Source organism: Microtus ochrogaster, chromosome 7, assembly GCF_000317375.1.
Source record: "Microtus ochrogaster isolate Prairie Vole_2 chromosome 7, MicOch1.0, whole genome shotgun sequence".
In the NCBI taxonomy this organism is placed as follows: Eukaryota; Metazoa; Chordata; class Mammalia; order Rodentia; family Cricetidae; genus Microtus; species Microtus ochrogaster.
Genome location: NC_022014.1, coordinates 70,497,441 through 70,517,547, shown reverse-complemented (window position 1 = coordinate 70,517,547; position 20,107 = coordinate 70,497,441). Strand labels below are relative to the sequence as shown.

The window sequence follows — 20,107 nt, the reverse complement described above, 5'->3', positions numbered from 1 at the left end:
CACCCCCACCCCACATCCCCTCCAGTAACACACTTCCTCCTACAAGGCCACACCTCCACAAATGTCATTCCCTCTGGGGGCCATTTTTTCTTTCAGACTACCACACCCTGGAACTGGGGATACAGACAGTTGTGAGCTGCTGTATGGGCACTGGGAATCGAACCAGGACTTCTGAAGGGGCAGCCAGGTGCTTTTAACTGCTGATCCATCTCTCCACCCCTGAGTTCCTAGAACTCTTAATTCTTTGGAGAAACTGCCAGCCCCTGCTTAATACTGCCCTACCCTCCCAAGTCGCTTGGTAGAAGTATGGGAAAAAGTCACACGGAGGTTAGACTCTCTGATGGTGGACCTTGGGATGAAGGCAAAGGAGAAAGGGCAAGGAGAGCAAGCCTGGCAATAACACCCGGTGGTGCAACCGGCTTCCATTCCAATCTAGCTGTTCCTTAGCCTTTTGCACGTCAGCCTCCTTGCCTCGAGAATGGGTGGTCTTGAATCTCATCCATACTTCAAGGTTGGGGCTGGCTGGGATTACAAGTGTGTGCTAAAGAAACCTGCTTTCTGAGGGGGATGGAAGGAGATGGAGCTGCTTTTCTAGGGGCAGATTGTCTTGCCTGGTAGGACATCCTTACCAGGGCACTGGCTTCTCTTTGCCTGTGGCCCTGTGGTGCTTGAGGTCACCATGTGGTTCAGATGCTGCCGTCCTCTTCTGACGCAATAGCCTCTGATTTCCACAGCACCTGGAAGTGGCAGCCTGGGGGTTCTGCCTATGGGGCACGGGACTCTCCATCCCCAGGCACACACCTTTCGGCCGTCTTTCCTAGTGCCACCATCCAGTTCCTAACCCCCTTGCCCGTTCTGGCTTTGATCTTCGGACCCAGAAGAGATAAACTGGCCCATTTAGGAGCCAAGAAACCCAAGGCATTGGTTCCCAACTCTGGGACCAACCGTGGACTTCACTGCTTCCCCAGGAAGAACCACAGTGACTGTCACCGTCCGGGAGGCAGGGACTGAGGTGCAGGTGCGATAGCTTTTGTCAGCTCTGTCTATCCCTGCATCAGGATCCCTGGGCACCCCTTTTATTGCTTCCAGGAAGGTGCACAAGGCTTTTGCCCCCAGCTTAGAATAGCCTTGACCCTCTCCTGCTGCCTGGAGGTTAGGAAAGGAAAGCAAGTGAGGATAGTAAGTTTACCAGATCTGGAGAGGGCCTGAGGATGTAGTTCGGCCTCCAGCAGAGACTGAAGCTGGATGTGCTAGTAGTGCTGGTTTGTAACCCCAGCAGAAGTTTCAGGCCATCCTCTGCTAAGTCAGTGAATTTGAGAACCGCCTGGGATACATTAGACCTTATTACTTTTAAAAAAAAAATCCAGAGAAAACCTATTGGTTCTCAATATACCAACATACTGTAAACAACTGAACCACTTACTAGCTGGGAGTGCCAGAATGTCGTGCCAGGGAGGCCCAGCCTGGCACCAGTCCAGTCCGTGGTTCCTCTCTCCACAGTTCTGGAAGGGTGAATCTCACCAACCCCTTGCCCATCGGAGGCCTCAGTTACGTTCAGGGCCACACCAGTTCCCACCTTGTCAACTCAACTGTGGGTGAGTGTCTGGATGCCACAGCACAGAGGTTCCCCGACAGAGAGGCCTTGGTAATTCTCCATGAAAATATCAGGCTGAACTTTGCACAGCTCAAGGAGGAGGTGAGTACTGACCTTGAACCTTCCAAGAGCGGCTGCTGGTCCCTGGCTGTTAGAGCTGTAGAGTGGGCACATGCCCATGGGGCAGCGTACTGGGGCCTCCTGAGGGTCCCCACTGTTGGCATTAGGAGACAGAGGCGGAAGTAACCTAGATACCTCCTGTCCCAGGGGCTCCTGGGATATTTGTCTCTTACGTTGACATCCTACCTTCATTGCCTCGAGTCCACCGAGGCCTGGCAATCCATTTGTTCTTAGTGCCCCTGGGCTAAGAGAGGGTGGGTGTCAGGGGACCCTGCTTGTTCTCACCTCACCTGCTGTTCCCCCTCTGTCTGTACCAGGTGGACAAAGCTGCTTCTGGTCTCCTGAGCATTGGTCTCCGCAGGGGTGATCGGCTGGGCATGTGGGGACCCAATTCCTATGCATGGGTGCTTCTTCAGCTGGCCACTGCCCAGGCAGGCATCATCCTGGTGAGAAGGGGTTTACCTGGCACAACTGGGCATGTGGAGGGATGTTATTCAAGGGGAAACCTCTTAGATTACAGAACCAAACCTCTGTCTGTTTGGCTTCCGGTTTGGTGTCACTCGAGGTTCACCAAAGAGTCCTGGCAGAGTGTAGATGCCGCCTTGCCCTTTGTGAGGGGAGCAGTGAGAGAATGGGGTGTCTTCCCAGGACACTGACATGCCTCTTTGTTCCCGCAGGTGTCTGTGAACCCAGCCTACCAGTCCACAGAACTGGAATATGTCCTTCGAAAGGTACCGCTTGCTCCTGGTGGGGAAGGGTGTTTTTCGTGAGGTTTTATAGAGGCTGGTGGGATGAGAAAGGACGTGCTCAGTGGATAACATCACCGAGTGTCTCTCCTCAGGCTCCACATGGTTGGGAGGAGGTTTTGGCTCCACAGAGAGGGTGTGGGTCAGTCATAAGGCTGATGTGGGTGTTGGGGGTGGACTGTGTGGGTCAGGGTAGTGTGTGTGTGTGTTGCTACATGGGTGTGTCAGGATAGCTATTGAGGTATACGAGAAAGAGCACAAGACATTAGTGAGGCCTTCTAAGTCTGGGGCTTCCCGCTGATCACAGGTAGGGGAACTTTTTCCCCACAGGTAGGCTGCAAAGCCATTGTGTTCCCTAAGCAATTCAAAACCCAGGAATACTACGACATCCTGAAACATATCTGTCCTGAGCTGGAAAAGGCCCAGCCAGGGGCCTTGAAGAGTAAGAGGTGGGTATATCCTGGGTTTGGAGGATATCAAGTGACATCTCGGACTCCTACCTCCTATCCAAGGTGGAGTTGATGTCTTTCTGGGCTGTCTTCCAGCCACTTGTCACCATCCCCTCTGTCTCCCAGGCTCCCAGATCTGACCACAGTCATCTCAGCGGATGCTGCTTTGCCAGGGACCCTGCTTCTGGATGATGTGGTGGCAGCCGGAAGCAAGGAACAGAATCTGGCTCAGCTGCGGTACCACCAGCAATTCTTGTCCTGTTACGATCCCATCAACATCCAGTTTACCTCGGTAAGATGGTGGTCCCCAGTCCCAAGCCTAGATGAAACCTGTGCCCTGCCAGTGTGGCCTCTGAGATGGGGAGATGGTAGAAAACTCAGGAGAGCAACACTGTCTCCTGATTCTGGCCTCCAGCCTTCCTCTCTGCCTCTGGAAATCAACTGGTGTTTTTGTTACCTGCCCCTTCTGGGTCCTGTTGCTTCCAGAACAGAGAAGAGTGTCCAGGGCTTGGAGAGGCAGAGTTCATGGAAGCCATCCAGGGGAATCAGGCTCAGAGAGGGAGCGTCTCCAAATCTGCTCAGCTAATTAGTGTCAGAACCCGCGGAGCCACCTTATATGACATATAAACAGGACAAAGCCAGCGGTGTTATGTTCTCTTTTGCATTTCTGCATCCTATCATCTGGCCCTGCACAGTTCACTGTGCATAAACAAATGGAAGAGTTGGATTCAGGACAATCATATCCTACTCTTAATGACTCAGCCCCTCTGGCTCCTCTGAGCAGTGGCCAAGGATAGGAAAGAAACACGGAGAAAAAGGCCAAGCTGTCACCTGCTTATCTTCTTAGGGGACTACTGGCAGCCCCAAGGGGGCCACTCTTTCCCACCACAACATTGTAAACAATGCCGTCCTGATTGGCCAGCGTCTGAAGATGCCCACAAAGGTGAGGTGGGGATGGGCGCTGGGCAGGTTTATACAGGCTGCCAGGAGCAGCTGGGCAAGGAATGGGGCAGCTTGCTGGGCTCCCCCTGCTGGTTGGAAGAACTGACTGCATGATAGACCCAGCCCCTGTCTCCATCCCCAGAATGCAGAAGAATTGCGGTTGGTGCTGCCCAGCCCCCTGTACCACTGCCTGGGCTCCGTGGGGGGCACAATGGTGTCTATAGTGCACGGTGTCACCCTTCTCCTGTCTTCTCCAAGCTTCAATGGCAAGAAGGCGCTGGAAGCCATCAGCCGAGAGAAGTGGGCATTGGTGGACAAGCCACCTGTGGGCTAATGAGATCCTCCAAATCCTCTCTCTTGAACCCGCTCCCCTTTTCTGAGATGCTTTCTTTCTCCAGCCAGGAGACCTTGGGGTGGGGGGTTAGAGAACCAAGTCCCACCTTGAACTTCTTCCTGTTCCTCATAACTTTGATCTGTACCGAGAGTTGATGGCGGAGAGGGAAGGGGTTCCCTCTCACTTCTAAACCTAATCTCGAGAGCTTCCCTCGTGCAGAGGCACCCTCCTGTATGGCACCCCCACGATGTTTGTGGATGTTCTGAATCAGCCGGACTTCTCCAGTTACGACTGCTCATCTCTGCGTGGAGGTGAGGTGTAGGGCAGTCAAAGGCATCGACACTTGGGGTAGCTTTGCTTCCCTGACCCTGCTGAGGCCAGTTTTTTATGGAGGAGGCAGAAAGGGGCACTACAGAAACCTGGGTGAGATGAGGGTAACTCCCAAGTGTCCCCAGATGCTGGGCTAACCTCCACTTTTATGTGTTGTGTGAAGGCTCAGGGTCTCTCCCCTTACATGAGGTAGTGAAGGGGCTCTGCTGGGCTAAAGAATGGGGAAACGTGTTAGCTTCTCTTCTATTTGTCTGTGATACTGAGGACTGAACCCAGGGCCTCCTGCATGCCAGGCAGGTGTTCTATGACGGAACTGTATACTGGCCCTTTACTGGCTGCTTTTGAGACAGGAGCTCACCAAGCTACCCAAGCTGACCTTGAACTCACTCTGAATCCTAGTCAGACTCTGAGAACTTGCATTTCTCCTGCCTCAGCCTCCCAGGTTGCTGGCATTACAGGCCTGGACCACCAATCCCATCATCCTTTCTTCCTGATCCAGGTGTGATTGCTGGGTCGCCAGCACCCCCCGAGTTGATCCGAGCCATCATCCGCAGGATGAACATGAAGGAGCTGGTGGTGAGTGATTGTCAGAGCCAGAGTACCACACCTGACCTGTAGTGAGTAGGGACTGGCAAGCTAGACCAGAAAGCCGAAAGGTCAACCTCCAGGTATTCTCTGCTTCCTGGAGCAGAGCTGAGGCAAAACTGTGCGCTTATTACCTAACACCTGGTAATCTGTAGGGAACGGTGAGAGGGAAGTGAATGTTAGACACAGATAAATTTATGTTTATGGAAGTCTGGGGCAGAAGTGCAGCATGGAGGATGTGCAGCCAAGCACTGGTATCCTGTTAGCATGTCCTGGCAGGCGGGGACTGGGGACATGGGCTTGAAATCCTTTCTGGCAATATGGGTGGGACAAGGGCCTGATGTTTGTTTCCAAATGGCCGGGAAGGAGGAAACTGAGGACGGTAATTAGAGGCGTGTGGCCTTCCCAGTGACCACTGCATTTTGGCTCTGACGGACTCAGAGCAATAGCTTCTTTGAGAGGAGCCATGGCAGGGTCCAGACACAGTGACTGAGGGGAGGCTCCGTGTCCTCCCTTGGACCCCATTAGGTGGAGTTGGGGTGGTAACAGAGAGTCCAGTGCCCCCTGCCAGGATGTGTCTAAGTGTGGGCAGCTCTGTGCACCAGCAGAGGCTGTGGGAGAAGGTATGCATGGTAGGGGAAGTCAGTAGTCACTCCAGCAGAAGGCAGTCACCAGGACTGGCTGGGACGGGACCTGCAGTGAGGGAAGGATGGTTGTTAGGTCTTCAATCACCCAGACGGCATCGGAGAGAATGGCGGAAGTCCTAGGCCAAGCCCTTGGAGGGGGAGACCCAGTCCTCCCCTCTTTTTCCTGTAAGCAGAGGATCCGATCACCCCTCCAGAGATGACATCATGGGAGACAGCAGCACCCTGGCTAGAATCTCCAAAGGCAGACAATGGTGGCCTCCCTGCCCGGCCCCCACCTGTTTAGTGTCGGCCAGCTTTCTTGGACCTCTTGGTGGGGGATTTGCAGCTGCGGAGGGCATCTGTGTCACGGATACGCTGACCCTTGAACTTGGCTGGGGAGGAGCAGGTAGCATCTGGTCGAGAAGTCTTGGCTTCTAACCACCTGTAGAGACAAAGAATTGCTGGGCTTAGGGAAGCTGGGTGGGAATGCTTGGGGAAGGGACAGTGACCAGGATGCATCAGGCCCCAGAAAAATCCTAAGCTGTCATCTTCATTTGACAAGTGGGAAAACTGAGCCTCTCAGTCCCAGACCTACTAGGTAGCCATCCAGCTTGCCCTACTGTGAGAACCTTGTGTGAACGAGAAACTGGGGTTATACGAAAGACTATGCTCACCGCCGAAGGCCGCGGAGCTGGCAGGTGCATTTCCATGGGTTGTTGGTGAGAGTGAGGGTTTCCAGGTTGTCAAAGGGGAAGGTGGAGGGCAGTTGGTTCAGGCGATTGTTCTCCAGGTGGACGTGTTTCAGTGTGGTCACACCCAGGAAAGCGCCATCTGAGAACTGGGGGATAAGGAAGGCAGAAGAGAGAGAATCTCAATTCCAGTGTTCAGGCTTTCCTAGTTCTCCCCTCAGAGGCCAGCGGCTAGGACACAAGCCCTCGCCTGTTGAGGAGCTGCGATTTTCCAAGCAGAATGACCAAGTTGTCGAGATGATGTAATCCACCACACCTTTTTTTGAGATGGAAGGTGTCCTTTCCAATATGAAGGTGGAAAATGTCCAGTCCTTTGGCCAGGGTCACCTAGCCAGTAAACAGTAGCTGCAGGACCACGCCCTGCCCCCCACCTCCCTGCACAAACATGGGTCTGTGGAGCAGCCAGAGCTTGGCTTGGAGAGCCCAGACTGGCACACAGTGAACCTGGTCAGTGTTTGGTGGGATGGGCAGTGAGCCCAAGCTTCCCATATCCCTAGGGTCCCAGGATTTCCCCCAATACTGTCCTCATTGCTCCTCTGCCCTCTGCCAGATACTATCTATGTTTACCTTGGTGGGAATGTTGGCCAGGATGGACAGTGCCAGAGGAAATGGATTGGTGCCCTCATCGGAGCCCTGGTGCCACACGTCCTGTTTGGGCTCCCCATTCCAAATCAGCCCCCATATGTTGTTCTACTGCCCCGCACTCCGGCACTAGGGTGGTCTACCTTCAGCTGAAGTGAGGCCAGGCTGAAGAAGACCCACTCAGAAGGCTCTGACTGTCCAGACAAGGTTGGCTTCTGCCCAGGTTAGCTTCTACCCTCAGCCCCCTGTGTGTGACCTCTCTCATGGTCCAGGTTGGGATATGACAAAACTGTCCTCTATCTTGTTCTGGTCCCTGCCCAGACCTCCTGACTGAAACTGTGTGTCAAAGTGATTTTTCTAGTTCCAAGAAAGGGGTTCTGCTCCTGCATAGCCCCAGCTGGCCAGACTGATCCAGGAAGGACTGGGGAGGGGGCAGTGAGATGGTCTGTCCTGTGAGGAGACGCTTGGGGACTTGTGCAAGGATCACGTGTTCCTTCACCGGCCCCTTGAGCACCAAGAACACCAAACCTGCACCTTGGTGGAGCATTGGTCTCGGTGTCTTGGTTTTCCTAGTCAGTTGAAATAGACCTGAGGTTGAGTAAAACTGGGTGTTTGACATCCACAGAGGGGATGGGGGCATCCATCAGGGTCACTGAGGGTCTGGAAGAAGTCTCCTAAAGGCATTTGCTCCCCCCTCCATTTAACCTCATTTTACCTTAGCACATTGGCCAGCCCCCACCAGAAACAGGGTCTCTTTGTGAATCTGAGTCACTCAAGCCTCTCTGTAAGGTGCCTCAGCAGACAAGCCTTCCTTTATGGGATGGCAGGCTTACTGGAGACTGGGAAGACGGCAGAGGGGGGGTGGAAAACTCAACAGGAAGAGGTGCTTACTGCTCACTGTGGGGTTTGGGGCAGAGGCCCTTTGTGAGACCAGAACAGCCCATCTCTTATAAGGAGGAGTCCAGAGAGAGTATTGCTGAGAAGCATAGTGACCAGGTGAGGGAGAGAGGGATGGGGTGATATGTCAAAGCCTAAGAGTGTGGTGGCAGGGCTCCTTGCTTTTGTGATAATCAGGGGGCTAGGAGTTCAGGACAGGGAGGGACTAGGTTGGCCTCCCAGCAGAGAAGGAGCCAGGAGAATTCTGCTGCCAAGGCACTCACCTTCTCCAGGTTGGTATTGTCTAGCCAGAGTGTCTCCAGGTATCTGCCGAAGGACTGGAAGGCATTGTCTGGAATGCTCTTCAGGGGGTTGTGGGATAGCTTCAGCTCCTCCACCACCCGAAGTTTGCTCATGGCAGCAGAGGGGTAGCTGGAAAGCTGGTTCTTGTCCAGGTGGAACTTGGCGAGGTTCTCCACATCATCCAGGGCACCAGGCTGCAGGGAACTGAGGTTATTTTCCGACAGGTAGAGCCAGCGCAGGTCCTTGGCACCCTGGAAGGCTCCAGCCCGCAGCTCTCGGATTTTATTGTTGTTGAGCTGTAAGATGAAGAGGTTGACCAGAGGGGAGAGCAGCCCCCTGGGCAGCTCCGACACTTTGTTGTGGTCTAGATAGAGGTAAGTGAGTTCGGTCAGGTCATCGAAGGCTCCGGCTCGCAGCACCCGGATGTCATTGTGGGACAGGTATAGGTAGATGAGCTGCTTCAGGCCTCGGAAGGCACCAGCCGCCACCTCCCGGATGTTGCAGTGTTGCAGGTGCAGGGAGACCAGATTCGGCATGGTCCTAAACGAGTTGGCAGCCAGCACTGGGAAGTTGTTGCGCTGGAGGTTGAGCAGTTTGGTTGTCTCTGACACCTTGGGGATCTTCTGCAACCCCACCTTGTCACAGATGACATGCTGCAGGTCGCCATGGCAGTGACAGTTCTGGGGGCAGGCGGCCAGCGCCGGCAGGAGGATGGCAAATAGGACCAGACTGAGTAAGAGCACGCGGGCCATGGCCGGGACGCCTGGAGCCAGGGCTGGGGGCTGCGGCTGCGGGGCGCTGGCAGCAGCAAGTCCTCGATCCTTGTGTCTACCGGCCCATTTATAGGGCCGCCCTGACCGCATTTGGCAGGGGAGCCAGCTAATACGTGGAGCATCGGAGCCACTGATTTAACCCCCTCCCTCCCAGAAATGAGCCCCTGTCCTCGATGGCTAGGGGCTCTTTCCACAGCAGGTGACCATGCGTAGGGTTGGGGACCTTTCCCCTGAACCCCAGCCCCTTGCTTCCTACTCGCAAACTATATGCTGCACCTCTCTACCTGGACCCCCACCCTGGGGGTAGGATAATAGGTGTGTTGAGGACCTCTGAATTTCCACTAGGCAGAGGGAGGCGTTCCCAGAACTTATTTATTTGCTCAAGTTTGAGTCTCCACGTCCCCTTCCCCCCTACACCCTTGGCAGACAGGTCACCCTGGATTCGGGGCGGGAGGAAGTGGGGCCCGACAGCCGGATGCGTCTCACCGCGGTCGGCCAGCCAGCGGCGCTTTAATGGGTCTGTTGTGTCCAGCAGGCGAAGCGTGAGAGCCGCTGTGGGTCTGGCTCCAGATTCTGGGTAGACCCTTCTCAGTTCACCCCAAGGAGATGAGAGAGCTGGTTGATGATGCTGGTTAGCAATGGTGCCTTTGCCCCCGTCCCTTCTCCGAGCCGTGGAAACCCACGAATATGGGCTTTCCCATGACCCCTCTCTATCAGTTCTGGGCTTCTCATTCTGCGCTTTGCACCCGCATTTCCCTTTTCTGGGGCTGAAAGCTAAATGGAAAAGTGGGAACTGTTCTGTGTGAGGGGGAGGTGGTGTAGTGAACCGCAGGACTGGCAGCACACCTGGAGACCACAGGCCACTGAACAAGCACAGTTGCACATTCCCCCTCCTTAATCTCCCCCAAATATCCCCATCTCTGGATCCTCCTCTCCTCCGCGGTTAGGACCCACCCCTAAGGGGGTCTCAGAGTGGCTGCCTAGTGGCGCCAATGTGTACTTGGCAGAGGCAATGACCCCAGGGCTGTGTGAGCTGGTGGGAGGTGTGGGGGGGGGGGGCTGGCTACAGGCGACCAACCCGGGCCAGATGCTGGGTTGTGGGCAGTCCCGCCCTAGTGGACCAGCTTCTGTTCACTTGCCAGCTACAGTGTCTGGAGCCCTGTGGAGAAGGGAGGGTGAGCAGGCAGGTTACAGCTTTGGCCCAGGGGGAGCTCTGAGTTGCCTGGCAAGAGATGCTGTCTGTTTGGGGAGGTGGGGGAGGAACCGTGCCCCAGCTATGCCAGAGCCACACCACCTGATACACAGGAATGGAGGCCACCAAGCGAGACCTGATAGAGTCCAAGTATCTAGACCTCATGACACCCAATACATAGTTGTGGGGGTTTGGTTCCCAGGCCTGCTCTTCCCCATACCCGTCTGACCCCCTGTCTTTAGAATTGGGGTGTGTAGGTCATTCTTGGCCTAGAGGATTCTCTGATGGTATTTAGGCTGGCTGCTAGTTCTTCTGTCGCACAGGATGTTCTGACCACTGGAGCTGCCACAGGCCTTTTAAATTCCTGCTCTGGCTGTATTTTTTGTTTTGATGAAAATAAATGCATAGGAAAGTCTCCAGAGCTTGTGGGGCACCCACCCTAGCACTTGCCCCAGGTTTGAGGGGAGTTGTGTCTGTGTACCACGCCCAGCTAGATCAAGCAAGGCAGGCTGGCTTTCTCATCAAGTTTATGGGGGGGCCTTTGGCTAGAGGAGGAGGAGGAGGACAGAGGATGTTGTGGCCTGAAATCAAGAAGGTAGGCCTGAATCAACCTGGAGATGGGAGGAAAGAAGTATGGGTACTGGTGATGCCAGAAGCCACAGGCGCCACAGGGAAGTGACCGAACCCTGGCCATCAGAGACTGGCTTCATTCTCAATTTTGTTGCAGATCAGGGGCTTTTGCAGAGATCTGCACTTCTGGCTCCTGACCTCTGCCTCTAGTCCCCTCGCCCCAGTTGTCACCGTTCAGCTAACTAGGGTAGGTCATCGCTGCCACTCAGTCCCCTCCAAACAGTCTTTTTGACCCCCCCCCCCAGGTTGTTTATGGAACGACTGAGAACAGTCCCGTGACCTTCATGAACTACCCCGAGGACACCCTGGAGGAGAAGGCTGAGAGTGTGGGCCGAGTTATGCCTCACACGGAGGTGAGCCCCCGACAGATGCCCTCAGAGCCCACCTCACACTGCTTGAGGACAGTTGGGGCTTTCCATCAGACATCCACACAGCTCACTCAAATATAGAGGGCCCCAGCAACAGGGGCTTGCTGGACCTGGCCCGGCTTTGTGGGTTGAAGCAAGGAAGGGGAAGAGCTGGAACAGCAGCCCTGAGCAGCTGCCAGCTGAACCTCTCCTCAGCCACCCTTCCTGTCTGAGGTGTGTTTTTGCCAAGCCCACTGTCTGTCTTGGGGCAGCTAGACCAGTCTCAAAAACGAGCCAGAACAGAGATTTTTTTTTTTCCTTACACAACTCTTTCTTCCCCCAGGCCCCTGCCTCTTGCTCTTCTTTTGTCTGAGCCTAAACTCTTCTTTTCCCAAGCCTTCTGTCCCTTGAAGGTCCCTTACACTTCAAAGGCCCAAGGATACTCCCCAGTCTCAGACTCCTAGCTATGACTCTTCTCTGGCTTCAATCATGTAACTTTATTCAGATATTACTGAGTTTCTGTGCCTCTTTGGGAGGCACCCTGGAGCTTGTCAGAGAGATATCCTTTTTCTCCATCCCCAAAGTACAGACATGGAAGTGCCCAGACCCAATTTTCCTCCGTACATTGCCTGTGGCTCTTTGTCTACCAGGATTTCGGCTTCTTCCTCTGCTGACCACATGGCGGAGCCATGCGGTCATCTTCAGTGTCTTTGCTGCCTTGTGGAAAGTGAGGGGAGACAATAGCCTTCCCTTCTACATAGCTTATAACTCAGCATCTGCCTGGCATCCTTCAGGCCTCCTTCAAGGCTGCTCCCTACCCAACCCTGTCCTCACACCCTGTGTAAGCACACACACACCCTCCCCATGGTCCAGGCCCAATGTGGGTCTCTCCATGGTGACAGGTCTATTGTAGCCTATTTTTCCTTTCCCCCGAATGGGATGAGCAGATCCAGCAACTTCATTTCTGGTAGGGTAGGGGAAAAGAAAGCAAAGCTCCCTGCCCCATCCCCAGGGAAGCAAGAGAGTGGGAAGCTCAAGCTGGAAATTGACTTGCTGTCTCAGGCCCAGATCGTGAACTTGGAGACAGGGGAGCTGAGCAAACTGAACATGCCGGGAGAGCTGTACATACGAGGGTACTGCGTCATGCAGGGCTACTGGGATGAACCACAGAAGACCTTCGAAGCAATTGGACAAGACAAGTGGTATCGGACAGGGTGAGATGGCGGGACAATATGGACATTGTGGCTGCCAAGTGGGACTGGGGTTCCGAGGCTGAGCTCTGTAAACTAAACAAGCATATGGAGGACATGTGTTCTCTTGTCCTGGAGACTTGCTTTACAAAATTTGCCTGGGCTTGCAGCTTAGTAGTAAAGCTCTTGGATGCTGTGTGTGAGGTCACAGATTGAACCCCAGTATTGTGGGGGTGTGGAAGGAGAGAAAAAAACACCTCCAAGGCTTACTGGAGATGCATCTTAGTTTCTAGTGTCCTTGTTTAGCACGTTTGAAGTACTGGGTTCAGTCTTCAGCGCCACATGAACTGGCATAAGGCACACGGCTGTAATCCCAGCTCTTGGCAGAGGGCTGGCTCATCTTTAGCTACGTAGTGAGTTGGGAGCCAGCCTGAGCTACATGAGACCTTGTGTCCAGTAATGGAAAACAGAATGGATTGTGGATGCAGGTCAGCGGGGGGAGGGCTTGCTTGTCTAGCTTGCGCAGTCCCTGGGCTCTCCCTGTGGGGTCACATCACCCCAGCATGGTAGTGCGTATGTTGGTAACCCTACTGCTTGGGTGGTAGAAGCAAGAGTATTAGGTGTTCAAGGTCACTCTCCTGTGACCCTGTCTCAAAACAAACAGCAACAAAAAAAAATTTCCTAAATCAAAATGTGTGTCATGGAGGTGGACCTACTTCTCACAGTGATAAGACACCAGGACATCGCACGACACTTGCACCCCCAGAATCTGAGTCAGTTTTCAGTGAGTTGTTTATTAATTAAACACAGGGACCTCTGCAAAAGCATCCAGAGCTCTTAACATTGTCTCTCCAGTCCCTGCCTTTCTCCCTCCCTCCCTCCCTCCTTCCCTCTCTCCCTCCCTCCTTCCCTCCCTTCCTCTCTCTTTTCCTTTTCTTTGAAGCTGAGAACTGAACCCCAAGGCCTTGCAAGGCAGGTGCTCTAACTGAGCTAAATCCCTAGCCATGCGTGTGTTATTTATTAGATCTGCACACTCGCAGTACCCACACCTGCCGTGTGCCAGTGCTGATCTCAACCCGATGGGAAACAAGATGAGACCGGGCCTGCTTCTTCCCACGTGTCTGGTGCAAGAAGACAGATAATTTCAGACATCAAAAAGTCAAACGGGGTCACAGGAGAGGAAGTGGCTGTGGCGGAGAAAGAGGATTTTCTTAGAGCAGGGTCAGAGAAGGCCACTGGAAATATTTGAGCTGAGATCTAAATGATTAAAAAAGAAGCCATCCATAAAGACAAGCCAATATATAAATAGGAAGGCAGAGAGAATGGGGTAGGTGCTGTGCTGACTTTACCCCGCTTCTTCCAGCCTAGGCTATAGGCTTCAAAGGTGTTTTTTTTGTTCCTGCTGGGACTCCTAGAGTCTAGAGCAGTGGGGAACACACAGTAGATGCTCAGTAAATGTTTGGTGACCGAGTGAAGGTGTGAACTAGTGGACAAGTCCCATAAAGCTGAGGTGAGGTGCCAATGCTGGGTGTCTCCTTACAGAGACATTGCGACAATGGATGAACAGGGCTTCTGCAAGATCGTAGGCCGCTCTAAGGACATGATCATCCGGGGTGGTGAGAACATCTACCCCGCAGAGCTGGAGGACTTCTTCCACAAACACCCACAGGTGCAAGAAGTGCAGGTGAGGCACCACGAATCGGGCACTGGGACCCAGGGATTAGCTGGTGACTAGGAAGGGAACTTTGCCTTAGGGTTCTATTGCTGTGATGAAACACCATGACCCAAAGCGACTTGGGGAGGAAAGGGTTTATTATGAAACACCATGACCCAAAGCGACTTGGGGAGGAAAGGATTTATTATGAAACACCATGAGCAAAAGTGACTTGGGGAGGAAAGGGTTTATTATGAAACACCATGACCAAAAGTGACTTGGGGAGGAAAGGGTTTATTTCGTCTTCTACTGATACATCATAGTCCATCACCAAAGGGAAGTTGGGGCTGGAATTCAAGGCAGGAACCTGGAAGCAGTAACTGAAGGAGTGCTGCTTACTGGCTTGCTCCCTGTGGCTTGCTCAGCCTAGGGGTGGCACCGCCCACAATGGCATCAACCAAGAAAATGCAAAATAGGCTTGCCCAAAGGCCAACTTAGGGGGGGCATTTTCTTACTTGAGGTTCCCTCTTTCCAAATGACTCTAGCCTGAGTCAAGCTGACATTAAAAATTAGCCAGCCCAGGGTGGCAATGGGGTATTTGTCTTTGACCTTGGCTAGGTGGTGGGGGTGAAGGACGATCGGATGGGGGAGGAAATCTGTGCTTGCATCCGGCTGAAGAGTGGGGAGACCACCACAGAGGAGGAGATCAAAGCTTTCTGCAAAGGAAAGGTGGGACCCCCGCCCCAACCGCCCTCCCTCACCTACCTCTCCCTGTCAATCAGCCCTGGTAGGGATGGGGGGGGGTTGCCTGGTGGACCCAGTTCCCCAGCCCAGGGAGCGCTCTGACCTTGCCCAGCCTCACACTTCCCCTCTCTGCTCTGCAGATCTCCCACTTTAAGATTCCCCGATACATCGTGTTCGTGGAAAACTATCCTCTCACCATCTCAGGAAAGGTGTGTAAGGCGGGGGAGACTGGAGAGGGACAGGGCACTGTGGAGTCTGCTGGGCCTCCTTGCAGAAGGCCAAGTGGTCCCACCTGTTCCTCCCCCAGTAATGAGCTGGCGGACAGTAGGAGGGTTGGAAAGCCACTTCCTCCTGTTTGTCCTGGGCCTCCTTGGGTTTAGTACTCGCTCCCTTCCCCCACTGTCATTCCCAGGCAGACCAAGGGTGACTGGTTACCATGGCACCAGAGCAGGCAGACCAAGGATGACTGGTTACCATGGCACCAGAGCATGACTGGTTACCATGGCACCAGAGCATGACTGGTTACCATGGCACCAGAGCATGACTGGTTACCATGGCACCAGAGCATGACTGGTTACCATGGCACCAGAGCATGACTGGTTACCATGGCACCAGAGCAGCAGACTCTCACTCTTGTCTTTCCTCTAGATCCAGAAATTCAGACTCCGAGAGCAGATGGAGCAACGTCTAAAACTGTGACGCAAAGAAGGGTCCTCCCAGGGCCCCTCAGCCTTCCCACACAACGGAGAACCCTACTGGCCCTTCTCAGCCAGCCCAGGCCCTCCTTAGCCTGCCCAGGCTTCTCCTCTGTCCTCCCACACAAAGGAGGATCCTCCCAGCCCTCCCGGGCTCTTCTGAGCCCTCCTCGTTGCCCCTTGTCATCTTTGCGACTTGGCATAAAGAGTTTTCTGTTAGGCCGCTGTCTGGTTGGTGTGTTCTCTGCAGCTCCTGTGGGGTGGAGAAGGGAGAAGGCAGGGAGGGAGCTGGCTCTTCAGACCTTGTCCTGCAGGCCCTTGTCTGTCTATTATCTACTTAATCTAAGCCTTACCCTGTCTCCCTGAAATGTGTGCGTGTGTGTGGTGTATGTACAAGAGTGTTCATATGAGACAGGATCTCACTGTGTGGTCCTGGTGGTACTGCTATTCACTGTGTAGACCAGGTTGGATTTGAACTCACAGAGATCTCACATTGTTTCTGCCACAGGAGTGCTGAGATCAAAGTCGTGTACCTCCATGCCTGCCTTCATTTTTGTCTCTTTAAGTTTTACTCATGTAATTGTTTTCCAAATTATCACCACAGACTAGTCCAGGAATAAGCAGTGTTGTGTTTTTTCCCCTGTTGCTGAGAATCTTAAAGACCCTCACATGCTAGATAAGGCCTTGTCTGCTGGCATAAGTTCCTAGCCCGATAATTTTTCACTTTTTAAAAAATACCAGATTTGTGGGCGGAGAGATGACTCGGTGGCTGAGCGGACTTGCTCTTTGTCCAGGGGGTTTGCGTTTGATTCTCAGCACCACGTTTGGCAGCTCACAACCACCTCCAGCTCCACAGGATTGCATGCCCTCCTCTGGCCTCTGGGGGCACACCCCACACACCCCCCAATACGTGCTATATACTTCCACAGACACATGCAGATAAATAAAAACAAATCTGTCAAATAACAGTTTTATTGAGCTATATATAGCTCAAATATATCCAGCTCACCCACTTTAAGGCATGTTTTCCACACCATTTTTTTGGGGGGGAGGGGGTTGTTGTTTTTTTTTTTCGAGACAGGGTTTCTCTGTAGCTTTGGTGCCTGCCCCAGAACAAGCTCTTGTAGACCAGGCTGGCCTCAAACTCCCAGAGATCCACCTGCCTCTGCCTCCCAAGTGCTGGGATTAAAGGTGTGCGCCACCACCACCCGGCTTCCCCACCATTTTTATGTCTGGATATCAGTTTAACTATCTCCAAAGCCAACTTTAACTATTGCCATCGCCTCCTAAGAGACTCTGTAGGGGCTGGAGAGATGCATTAGGGCTAAGAGCACTGGCTGCTCTTGCAGAGGACCTGGGTTTGTTTCCCAGCACCCACGTGGCATCTCACAACTGTCATAATTTCAGTTGCAGGAAATACAGCGCCCTCGTCTGACCTCGGTGGGCTACCTGGTGTGCACATAGAGACTCATTCAAGCAAAAACACTTATCTACACGAAATCGATTGATCTGTTTTTATTTTATGTGTATGAGTGTTTGGCTTGCACATATGTTAGTGTGCCTCCTGCCTGCCTGGTGCCCTCAGAGGTCAGAAGAAGGTGGCTCTCCTGAAACAGGAGTTCCAGATGGTTATGACCCTCCAGGTGGGTGCTGGAAGATGAATCTAGTCCCCCTGCACGAGCAGCAGTGCCCTGAACCACAGAACTATCTCTCCTGCTCCAAATATACTACTGTGGTCTTACTGGGTTCCGAGGTTCACGTTCGTAAATCCACTACTTTGAAGGCAGAAGCAAGGTGATTGCTGCAAGTTCGAGGCTAGCCTGGGCTACGTCATTACCTTGTCTCAGAAAGCAAAACAGCAGCAAAACAAGTCAGAAGAAAGGGAAACCTTATGTTTATCATTTTTATCTTTTTCAACCTACCCACTTTTTATTTTTCTTCTATAATTTTTGATTAACGAAACTGGGATTTCTCTAATGAACAGATTCTGCCTCACAAAACCAAAACAGCAATAAAAAAAAAAAAAGTAGAACGGTTTGGAACACGGAACGAGACTGGGCCTGCCTGTGAGTAGCTAATCTTCATGACTCTTGGCAGATCAATGGTGCCATTAGCATGATCTTAGGGTAGAGTGTTCTGTCCTCTGATGTCCAAAGCTCAGCCACTGGATACTTGAATAGGCCAAAACAGTCAAATAAATATTTCATAAAGGTAAACCTCAGGCCCCAGGAAAGTAATGTAGACAACAGTGACCCTTTTCAGAGGACCATCGACTGCAAAGTTATTGGGGAACAAGTGACTAATATTACTTGGTTGTGTGACCCCAAAAGTTAATGGGATTTTTCCCCCTCTGTAGTGGGAATGGGACCCAGGGCCTCAAGCTTGCTTAGGCTCTGTCTTAGCTACATCATCAGTCTGATCGACTTTCTGTTTGAGGCAAGGTCTCATGTAGTAACCTTGTGGAGGTTAGGTCAGCTCCTTAAACTCTGGACCCTTCTGCCTCCACTTCCCAAGTGCTCCCGTGACAGCTGTGTGCCACTATACAGGGCTCCCGATGATCGACTTATTTGTTCTTATTAATTTTTTAAAATGTGCTTAACGGGTGTGGGGGTGTAGGTGAGGATGGCAAGCACACATGTGGAAGTCGGAGCCCCATCTTCTGGAGTCTGTCCTCTCCACCTTCATGTGGGTTCTGGGGGTCAAAACATTAGGCTGGGTGGCAAGCATTTTGACCCTCTGAGCCGTTGTGCTGGCCCACGGTTAGCTGATTTTAAAGTTGAGTAAATCCAGTCAACTAAAAGCAAATGAAGTCCGATTTTCCCTCAGTTCCCGCTGGGAGGAGACAGAAAAGTCTCTGTCTGCAGCCCTGAGCTCCCTGCACGGCTGCCCCAGCATTGGCACCTCTGTACTGTTGAAGAGCTGAGTGTTTCGTTTAAGTTCCTCTTAAGGACCAGGCACCGCTCCAGATGCCTTCACAGCATCTTCTCTTGAAAGCTTCCCGGCAGCCCCATTAAATAAGCATCCATCTACTCCACAGAGGTGACCCCCAAACAGGGAGATTCACTTTCTTACCCAAGGACATGAAGCCACCTGGTGGGTTAAGAAAATCTCCCCAGCACAACGTCAATTCTCCCTGACTTGTAATGTATTTCTCTCTGACCCTTCTCCTCTTTCTCCCCACCCCCCCTTTTTTTGTGAGACCGAAACATAAACTGACCTTTAATTCTTGATAATCCTCCTGCCTCAACCTCCCAAATGCTGAGATTACAGTTGCATGTCCCTCTTCTTGGCAAATGTTCTGTTCTTCCTGTCGTTGAGCCAGATACCAACATTATCAGTCTGAGGCCAGCCTGGTCTACTTAGTGAGTTCCAGGCCAGCCAGGGCTACATAGTGAGACCCTGTCTAAGAAAAACAAGAACAATAAAATCCCCCAAAACAACAACGAAAGTCAAACCTGGCAGTGGAAAAGCAGAGTTTATGAACATATCCATTTTATTTTAGATTCACATAGTTGATGCGATTGCTAACTTCGGCTAAAGGAAGATTAATAATTCTTAGTGTCTACCCTTCTCTGGTTTGCACACCTTTCTGCTTTCAAAAATGCATGAAAGAGGATGAGTGAGAGAGAGACCAGTGAGCAAAAGACACTTGCCACCAAACTCCTGCGCTGAGAGCTGCCTGGTGTGGATGGAGTCTCATCTGCAGCCAAAGGATAGAAAAACGGCCTTCCCTGACTTGTGTGCTCTAGGGTCACATACTGTCGGGCTAAAGCACTGAAAGATACCCTGTTTCTAGAGCGGACAAGGACAGAGAGTTTGGCCCATTCTAGATGTTCCTCCTAGATGCTGTATACTCAGAACCTTAGCTTCCTGAGGACCGAGGAAAGGTGAGAACTGCTTTTAGAAATGAGTGACTCCAACGCCCTCCAGATCTTTCCAGTCTGGAGAACAGTCCCTCCAAGCCTCTCGCGTGTGTCCTGGACCTTCATGCACACACCATCTCCTCCACCTCTTTCCTCAGATGCCAGGATTGGCATGACTCAGAGGCCACAGCTCACTCTCCTGGCCAAGCCAATACTCTGTGGAAAAGGATTCTTTTCTTTTTCTCTTTTCTTCCTTTCCCTCCCTGTCTCCCTCAAATATTTTCATATCACGTGTATGGGTAGTTTGCCTGCATGTATCTGTGCACCACATGCATGAAGTGCTGAAGGAAGTTGGAAATGGAGTTACAGATGGTTATTAGCCTCAGTGTGGGTGCTGGGTCCTCTGGAAGAGCAGGTTATGGCTGCACCATCTCTCCAGACTCCCTTCCTTTCCTTGAAACATCGCCCCATGTAGCCCAGCCTGGGTTCAAGCTCCCTAGATAGTCAAAGAAGATCTTGAATTTCCGATTCTCCTGCCTTTACCTCCAAAGTTTTAGGATTATAGGGATGCACTGCCACACATGCCTTTCTTTTCTTTGTTTTTTTTTTAATTTTTACTTAATTAAAAAGAATGTGATGCATTAGAAAAATTATCCATTGGGCTGGAGAGATGGCTCAGAGGTTAAGAGCATTGCCTGCTCTTCCAGAGGTCCTGAGTTCAATTCCCAGCAACCACATGGTGGCTCACAACCATCTATAATGGGGTCTGGTGCCCTCTTCTGG

The 20,107-nt window shown here is 52.4% G+C and overlaps 2 protein-coding genes across 3 annotated transcripts in view; one reads left to right on the top strand and one right to left on the bottom strand.

Moving 5' to 3' along the window:
• Positions 1 to 15,686, top strand: part of Acsf2 (acyl-CoA synthetase family member 2) — a 40,573-nt gene extending 24,887 nt beyond the window's left edge. The window contains exons 2-16 of the mRNA XM_005350593.3: positions 1,501 to 1,696; positions 2,032 to 2,160; positions 2,392 to 2,445; positions 2,791 to 2,909; positions 3,036 to 3,201; positions 3,757 to 3,852; positions 3,994 to 4,151; positions 4,405 to 4,496; positions 5,015 to 5,091; positions 11,077 to 11,184; positions 12,241 to 12,392; positions 13,911 to 14,052; positions 14,641 to 14,751; positions 14,907 to 14,975; positions 15,415 to 15,686. Coding sequence (XP_005350650.1) covers positions 1,501 to 1,696; positions 2,032 to 2,160; positions 2,392 to 2,445; positions 2,791 to 2,909; positions 3,036 to 3,201; positions 3,757 to 3,852; positions 3,994 to 4,151; positions 4,405 to 4,496; positions 5,015 to 5,091; positions 11,077 to 11,184; positions 12,241 to 12,392; positions 13,911 to 14,052; positions 14,641 to 14,751; positions 14,907 to 14,975; positions 15,415 to 15,465 — 1,720 coding nt within the window. The 3' untranslated portion in view covers positions 15,466 to 15,686. The remainder of the gene's footprint in view (positions 1 to 1,500; positions 1,697 to 2,031; positions 2,161 to 2,391; positions 2,446 to 2,790; positions 2,910 to 3,035; positions 3,202 to 3,756; positions 3,853 to 3,993; positions 4,152 to 4,404; positions 4,497 to 5,014; positions 5,092 to 11,076; positions 11,185 to 12,240; positions 12,393 to 13,910; positions 14,053 to 14,640; positions 14,752 to 14,906; positions 14,976 to 15,414) is intronic.
• On the bottom strand, positions 5,100 to 10,026 carry Chad (chondroadherin). Of its 2 annotated transcripts, XM_005350592.3 has the most exons (4): positions 8,218 to 10,026; positions 6,401 to 6,564; positions 6,023 to 6,168; positions 5,100 to 5,793 (listed from the first exon to the last, which is right to left on the bottom strand). In XM_005350592.3, exons 1-3 carry the CDS (start codon positions 9,097 to 9,099, stop codon positions 6,027 to 6,029), a joined length of 1,188 nt encoding a protein of 395 aa, XP_005350649.2. In that variant the 5' UTR covers positions 9,100 to 10,026; the 3' UTR covers positions 5,100 to 5,793; positions 6,023 to 6,026. The 2 variants fall into 2 exon arrangements, with proteins under 2 accessions (XP_005350649.2, XP_026636503.1); XM_026780702.1 differs by having other exon boundaries at positions 5,100 to 6,168.
• Positions 15,687 to 20,107: the final 4,421 nt, after the last annotated feature.